The sequence below is a fragment of the Sebastes umbrosus genome, chromosome 9 (assembly GCF_015220745.1).
Source record: "Sebastes umbrosus isolate fSebUmb1 chromosome 9, fSebUmb1.pri, whole genome shotgun sequence".
NCBI classification, from domain to species: Eukaryota; Metazoa; Chordata; class Actinopteri; order Perciformes; family Sebastidae; genus Sebastes; species Sebastes umbrosus.
In genome coordinates, this window is record NC_051277.1 from 13019759 (window position 1) to 13027780 (window position 8022).

The window sequence follows — 8022 nt, forward strand, 5'->3', positions numbered from 1 at the left end:
ATATCAAAAGATAGTTAGACATTATTGAATTAAATGTGATGCTAATTTCCTTTTAAAATGTTCTAGGGATAACGAGCTCTTCTTGATAACATGTATTTTGGTGTTCCATATCTGTACACCACGATATCTGAGGGAGTACTGGCCATGTTTTGTTTTGTAAAAAGGCAGGTGAAGATGATTAACCTGTATTAAGTGAATGAATTTGAGAATTAGATTTAAAGAAGTTGCTAAACGATGATGGTAAAAAAGAAGGCAAGAACATATATTTATATATAGACACACATATCTGATTATTAGTGCTAATAATAATAATAATGTTATTATTGTTATTATTATTATTATTATTATTATTATTATTATTATTATTATAAATATACATTTAATACAATTTTGAGTTTTGTTACTACCTCTACACAATCCGTGTTTTATTTTGAAAGTCCCTGACTCCTCCCACTACTTCCGTGTTTGCGTCCGTCCTGCGTGTCCTCCTGCTTCTCCTGCAGATCCCAGAGTTGTCTTGTAGCGACTGTTTTGAGATAAATAATCATGTCTCTGGAGGTGGAATCCGCAGAGTAAGTAGTCCAATCAATAATGCATGAAACAGACTCATTTATATAGTAGTTTGTCTGCTAATTACTCCACATTTTAATAATATTTCTGTCAGTGAGGCCTGCCTCATCCTGAGCTAGCTGAAGCTAACAAGCTAACTCACAGTAACCCCCACATGATGGAAACTGTTTGCTCTTTTTTCAGCGAAGTGGTGGTGATTTCAGTCTGAAGTGTTGCTCTGTTATTTAAAGTATTAAATTGAGCATTTGTGTTTTTTATTACTTCTCCATGGAGTCGTTAAACAGAGTTGAAAGCTAGGTGTGTTAGCATTAGCTAACGTTAGCCCTGCAGGTTGCCACAGAGACAGATACTCTGACCTTAAACTATTCAGACTAAAGCAGCTAAAGTCAGCTGATTGTTATTAATATTACTTTAAATAATCCACTGAAATCTAACTCCTTATTCAATACATCATCACATTGTAATTTGAAATGCTACAGCTGAGCTATCTTGCAATATATTATATTATATTATAATATATATATATATTATTATTATATATATAATAATATTATAATATATAATATATATATAATAATAATAATAATATATATTATAATTATAATATATATAAATATATATATTATAATATAATATATATATATTTATATTATAATAATAATATATATATATTATTATTATTATATATATATATTGTATATATATTTATATATATATTTGTTTATTTAAATGTATATATATTTGTTTATTTAAATGTCATTTAATCCTGCAGCTGTCAGACTCCACAACCAGCACTGCTGACACAAATGTCATATTAAATCACTCTAATGTCCTCATTCACAACATCTCTTACTAAAAGGCAGGAAAAGGGTATTCTATATAGGCTCTATATACCTACACAAATATACTATGAACTATACACACCAAAAAAACTGACAATAACCTGACATTTTCAGGTGGAATTTCATTCATTCATTCATTTCATTTTCACTGTGCATCATTTTCCACTTGTGCAATTTTGTTAATAGTCTGTTTATTGTCAATACTGTATATACTGCTCCTATTTTTATACTTCCTTCTATTTAAATGTTTCTTTTTTTGTTACACTTTGTTTAGCTCTTTTTTTTACTGTTAGCTGATGCATCTTGTTTTTTCGCACTATCCCCTTTGCTGCTGTACACTGCACATTTCCCCACTGCGGGATTAATAAAGAAATATCTTATCTTATTTGTGTGTTTTTCCACAGTGTGATCCGTCTGATTATGCAGTACTTGAAAGAAAATAATCTGCAGCGGACTCTAGTCACCCTGCAGGAGGAGACCACCGTGTCGCTGAACACTGTGGACAGTATAGAGAGCTTTGTGGCAGACATAAACAGCGGCCACTGGGATACTGTCCTGCAAGCCATCCAGTCCCTCAAGCTGCCAGACAAGACCCTGGTAGACCTTTATGAACAGGTGAGACTTCACTTTGTCATTACATTTTGATATCCTCCTCCATCCTCAGTGCATCCATAAGAATTTTGAGTTGACATATTGAAGTGAACTTTATTCACCTGCTGTTTGATTCCTTAATATTGTTTTTTATTGTCATAAAACTCACCAGTTTTGTCATTTATCTGCTCATACAGATGTTACAGTTTATCGTTTATGAGATTTAAAAAAAAAAAAGACCCAGCATTTGTTCTGCTGTTGTCGTTGCTCATGTCAAGAGATTTCTCAGTGAAAAGGACTTGGTGGATCATGCCTGAAGTCACGTGTCCTCTAAATCTGAATGTCTGTGTTTTTTCCCAACCAGGTGGTGTTGGAGCTGATCGAGTTGAGAGAGTTGGGTGCAGCCCGTTCCCTCCTCAGGCAGACCGACCCCATGATCATGCTGAAACAAACCCAGCCAGAGAGGTACATCCACCTGGAGAACCTGCTGGCCCGCTCTTACTTCGATCCCAGAGAGGTGAGTCCAAATCTAACGTGGAACAAGATGCAATCTTTGTTCATCCATCCATCCAATCATTTTAGGATCAGTTGTTCTGGCTGGTCATTTTGCTTTTGGCGTTAAAATACCAAAAGACTCTTCAGCTGATTCTTCAAGAACAAGAGAGATGAATATAATACAACACATTATATATGCATCTGCCTTCAAAACTCATCGGTTAAATTCAAAATGTTGCATGAAGAGAACATCTGTAAGATTACAGTTGTGTGAAATTTCATGATGTTTGTGTTTCTTGTTGTCCAGGCGTACCCAGACGGCAGCAGTAAGGAGAAGCGCCGGGCGGCCATCGCCCAAGCGCTGGCAGGGGAGGTCAGCGTGGTGCCGCCCTCTCGTCTCATGGCTCTGCTGGGACAGGTCAGTGATCTAGAAACCTGCAGCTGTGATGAGTGTCGATCCTCAATAAGAGGCTCACCATTAAATAATGAATTTGTATCGTAATCCTGATACATTTACATAGTCGTGCCTCTTGATTAATGTTCCCCATACATAAAAGTTATGCTACCATCCAACTAACGTGCTGATGATAACTTTGTCTACATTCTCCTCCTTCAGTCTCTGAAGTGGCAGCAGCATCAGGGCCTCCTGCCTCCTGGTATGACTATCGATTTGTTCAGGGGTAAAGCTGCCGTTAAAGATGTGGAGGAGGAGCGCTTCCCCACCCAGCTCAGCAGACACATCAAGGTACCCACTCTGCCCCAATGTATGGATCTTAAAAAGCAACATTAAAGGGCTGCTTCACTGTTCCAAACTGAGCATTCAGTTATGGTAAATTTCAGGACTTTAACGCTTTAAGTGTTCTGACGTGACTTGTTTTTCTTCGCTGCACAGTTTGGACAGAAATCTCATGTGGAGTGTTCCCGATTCTCCCCTGATGGTCAGTACCTGGTCACTGGCTCCGTGGACGGCTTCATCGAGGTCTGGAACTTCACCACCGGCAAAATCAGAAAGGTAGCTAATGCTGCAACATAAAGACACTGAAAACAAACGCACTGTCTGGTGTATTATAATGCTACATTTACACTAATCATTTCGAAATGACTTCTGCTGACTAGAAATAATTGTATTTATTGTGTCCTGCAGGATTTGAAGTACCAGGCTCAGGACAACTTCATGATGATGGACGATGCAGTGTTGTGTATGGGCTTCAGTCGAGACACAGAGATGTTGGCCACCGGAGCCCAGGATGGAAAGATCAAGGTAGACGAGACACATTGCTTCTATTTCTCTCATTGATCTTTTTACGTTTACAGCTAAATATAAGAAGTTCTTCCTCTGGTGCACAAGGATTATAGTGCTTTATTTTTTTTTTTTTATGAGGTGTGAAGTCAGAGATAAATGAAACTTTCTCAGGTAAACCTTTACTTTGAAACCCTGAAAATCTCCAATGTTAATGGTATAATGAAATGTAGTTAAAGACAGCAGTAGTCTTTCGATATGAAATCACTTATGTATTCCTTTTGATTTTCTGTTCAGCAAAAAATATTATTTGTTTATTGAACATTGAACTATGGAAGTAAAACATTTGTTTAATTGAAAGGCAATGCTTGGAGTCCAAGTTGCATTAATGAACAGGCACAGGCATAATGTGTACATAATACTAGTAAAAGAATACCAGCACAAAAGAAGATGAAATCAAGCTCAGTCAAATGCCAATGAGAAGAGTTAGATTGAATCATATCATTTTCATTAAACCTCATTTCAGTTTCGGTTTCATGGGGTTGCCTGCAGACACAGTGTCCTGTTGCAATAACAAATGGAATTATGTCTGTGTGTGTGTGTGTAGGTGTGGAAGATCCAGAGTGGTCAGTGTCTGAGGAGGTTTGAGCGCGCCCACAGTAAAGGAGTAACATGCGTCAGTTTCTGTAAAGACAGCAGCCAGCTCCTCAGTGCCTCCTTCGACCAGATAATCAGGTAAACTCCATACACCTCCATCCTATTCTTCTTTCAATGTGGCACCTGTGCTCTTTATTGAACCTTATTTTAGGCTCATTTTGTGAACAAATTCTTGTCTTTTTTCCTTTAGAGTCCATGGACTGAAGTCAGGTAAAACTCTTAAGGAGTTCCGCGGCCACTCCTCATTTGTGAACGAGGCCACCTTCACTCCAGACGGCCACCACGTCATCAGTGCTTCCTCCGACGGTACAGTCAAGGTGAGAGAAGCAGCTGAAAAAAATAAGCCGTCTCTTCGTTACTTTTGTCTCTTTTGTTTTTAAATGTCCTAATGTCTGACCTTTGTCTCATCTCACTGTGTCCAGATGTGGAACATGAAGACCACTGAGTGCTCCAACACCTTCAAGCCTCTGGGCACGTCAGCCGGCACCGACATCACAGTCAACAACGTCATCCAGCTGCCCAAGAACCCAGAGCACTTTGTAGTGTGTAACCGCTCCAACACGGTGGTCATCATGAACATGCAGGGACAGGTCAGTCCAAAATCAATTCTGCAGGAAATTGGAGCACAGTGTTGCTCCATAAGTGCTTTTAGGAGCGAAGACAGGGAGCTGAAATCAGCTCATGAGTCATTACATAAACTGTGGTTTATTGATTAATTAATTTTGAGCTCATAATGTTTTACCTCTTAAATAGTGAGTAATAAACATGGAATAGTGTAGGTATTTTCAGTGTTTTTGTGTTGTTTGCTTATGAAACTGAACCTGCCTACCTGCCTGCCCTTTAACATACCCCCTTTGTGTGTTTCCCACTTGTGCACTTGTGTCTCTCGGCGTGCAGATCGTGAGGAGTTTCAGCTCCGGTAAGAGGGAAGGTGGTGACTTCGTGTGCTGCACTCTGTCGCCCCGAGGCGAGTGGATCTACTGCGTGGGTGAAGACTTTGTGCTCTACTGCTTCAGCACTGTCACCGGCAAGCTGGAGAGAACGCTGACGGTACGTTACTGCTCTCAGGAGCTCAGATCAAAGTGAATCCAAAAATACCACAGCACATTCCCTCCTCTGCTCCTGCTGCTACAAAAAAAAATTTGATTCAAGACTTAAAGCTCTTTTGTTTTGCTTATTAAAGTTACTATGAGGAACTTTTAACTGGTTATGAAACACTCTCAATGTAACACTGATTCATGGTTATGACCTACATAAGTAAATGAGACCACCAGAGAGAAGATTGGCTATTTCTATATAGTTATTCTTAATGCTTGTCATTGGTGCCACCGGGTCCAGTTCCAGCAAAATCAGACGAAATCATGCAGGTTCACCAGAAGCTCCTTCAGCTCAGACTCCAGCGGGGCCTCCGGCAGCGACCAGGCGTCAGTAATTACGGAGCTACGCTAGTGACGCAGCTTTCCAACGTGGAAGCATTCACTCTCGAAACAATCACGCTGTCAAGTCACAGTGCAGAACTCACGCCAGACAAACTCAGCGACTGGAGGAGGCTGGTATACATATTAGAAGGAAGTAGCTGAAAGTGGAAGTGGCAGCAGATAATTTATTTCGGCATCTGTCCAAAGACTGTTGGTCTCCTCCATGTTGTCCTCCATAGCTCTCTGCTAGTAGCAGCATGGATTCTGCTCAGCAAATCTGATTTTAGCAGCCAGACTGAGACACATCCAACTGGAATCGCATTTCAAACCATCTCCAAATGTGGTTTGGCTCCAAATTGCAAAAATGTTTATTTGCAGACTTTCTTAAATCAATCTGGATATAATCTGGATATGTAATAAAATGGATTTGATTATTTTATTTTTTACTTTTTTAAAAATAAACACACACACAAGACATGAAACACACAGTACCCTTATACAAAGTAACAGAAAAAAAGACGGGATACATGTGAAGAACAAGTACAAAGCTGCCAGATGACTGCAATATTGGCAAAACTTTACTGGTGACATCTTGTAGTGCTAGTAACACGTCTTTTATAGTTGCTGCAGTTTTGTAGCTTGTAACTTCATTTAATGTAATTTCTAGGTCTGCATTTACCAACTTAAAGTAGCAAATAGTTTTCCTCTATACAGCTTCCTTTTCATTTTAAACACCATGTTCTTCCTCCGTCCAGGTCCATGAGAAGGATGTGATCGGCATCGCCCACCACCCCCACCAGAACCTCATCAGCACCTACAGCGAGGACGGCCTGCTGAAGCTCTGGAAGCCTTGAGGTGTTTGACTGGACACTCTCACTCTGGACACTGCTCCGCCCCAAACCGCCCATTCTGGTTTAGTTTTGTCTTTTTCCAGCACTGGTGGAATCCTTCTCCTTCACATCACTGTGAACTCGAGGTTTTGGTGTTGACGATCTCAATAACACCATAGGTTTTACATATTCAGCTGCATGGTATTTTTTTTTTACCATGAAGCCATACGGCTGAATATGAGCAACTAACGGCAAGTTGGGGTTTTGGAGTGTTTGCACAGTAGAGCCTTATTTACCTGTTTACCTGCCTTATTTAACTGTTTTCAGTTTGTCTAACACAGAAATGATTTAATAATATCTTACAAAGCAACATCATTTGCTTTACTTTTATGCTTTTTATGAATTTGTAAAGGTAGATGTCATGTTGTTTAAGCGGTGGATATGATTTTGGAAAGAAAGTGTGAACCAGATATACCATAATTACAAATATTCTATAACCGTTCATTACACATAGTTTGATATTGTTTCAATTGCAGGTAAAATAAATGAGGTTCTGCTGTTCAACACCTGAGCTTTACAGACATTCAGTAGCTTCTTTTTGGGAGACCTCAACTTCAGAGAGAGGAGGGGAGATGTCAGATGTTCGGGGTGTAGATACTAGACTCAGTCTTGTTTTGAAAATTCCACTTTTTTGTAAATATATTTTCTTATTTGAATTTTTTGTTTTTCCAAGAAGACCTGGTTAAATAGTGTTTTGTTGTTTGTGTCTTAATTTTCTTTTCTTTTTTTTTATTTTCAACTAGAATTGAATGGCTCCAAAATTATTTTATATATATTTTGTATTCTGAAATGATTTGGTTCTTTCAACATGGAGAATCAAATAACACAAGTCATTGTATTGTATTGCATTTTCCCCACATTGAGTACATGCATTTGGAATTGGACATAACATTTCATGGATCTATAACTTGCTGGATGTACAAAATTCCCGTTAATATATCTCATCTGTGCCATTAAAGCTATTTAACCAGAACAGTGAAGAGAAGTTGACCTGTGGTGTTGGAGAACTGGAATGTGGACAAAATTTGAGTTTTATCTGATCAGAGAATATGAAAACATTTTCTTAGAAGGTTTCAAGAAACAAGGACAGCAGATGTCACTGTACAGTCATTACTAAACATCATTGACTTTAAAAAATAACCCAGAATAACTAAATTTGCAGCCTTGCATGCTGCCTCTGTGTGATGGTAAGAGGAAGCGAGTTGACCGAGTTTGATCCCTGAATAAACTCTGGTTGGATGGTTGTTGGTACAGCAGCTCTGTGGAGACGAAGTGTCAAGTCAGTCAGCAAGACTCATGCCAGGATTCTGACTGCGCCT

General features: G+C 38.9%; 1 protein-coding gene across 1 annotated transcript; it reads left to right on the forward strand.

Moving 5' to 3' along the window:
• Window positions 1-439: 439 nt before the first annotated feature.
• Window positions 440-7676, forward strand: smu1a (SMU1 DNA replication regulator and spliceosomal factor a). Its single transcript, XM_037780629.1, has 12 exons — window positions 440-572; window positions 1817-2027; window positions 2368-2520; window positions 2806-2916; window positions 3115-3243; window positions 3391-3510; window positions 3643-3759; window positions 4346-4473; window positions 4586-4712; window positions 4818-4985; window positions 5293-5445; window positions 6569-7676. Exons 1-12 carry the CDS (start codon window positions 547-549, stop codon window positions 6665-6667), a joined length of 1542 nt encoding a protein of 513 aa, XP_037636557.1. The 5' UTR covers window positions 440-546; the 3' UTR covers window positions 6668-7676.
• The last annotated feature ends 346 nt before the right edge of the window (window positions 7677-8022 follow it).

Bases quoted from the DNA above. Each gene is read 5' to 3' on its own strand.
- smu1a (XM_037780629.1), top strand. From the start codon at position 547: ATGTCTCTGGAGGTGGAATCCGCAGA. The intron at 4,474-4,585 runs GTAAACTCCATA...TTTTTCCTTTAG, and splicing joins TCCTTCGACCAGATAATCAG to AGTCCATGGACTGAAGTCAG. The intron at 4,713-4,817 runs GTGAGAGAAGCA...CACTGTGTCCAG, and splicing joins CCTCCGACGGTACAGTCAAG to ATGTGGAACATGAAGACCAC.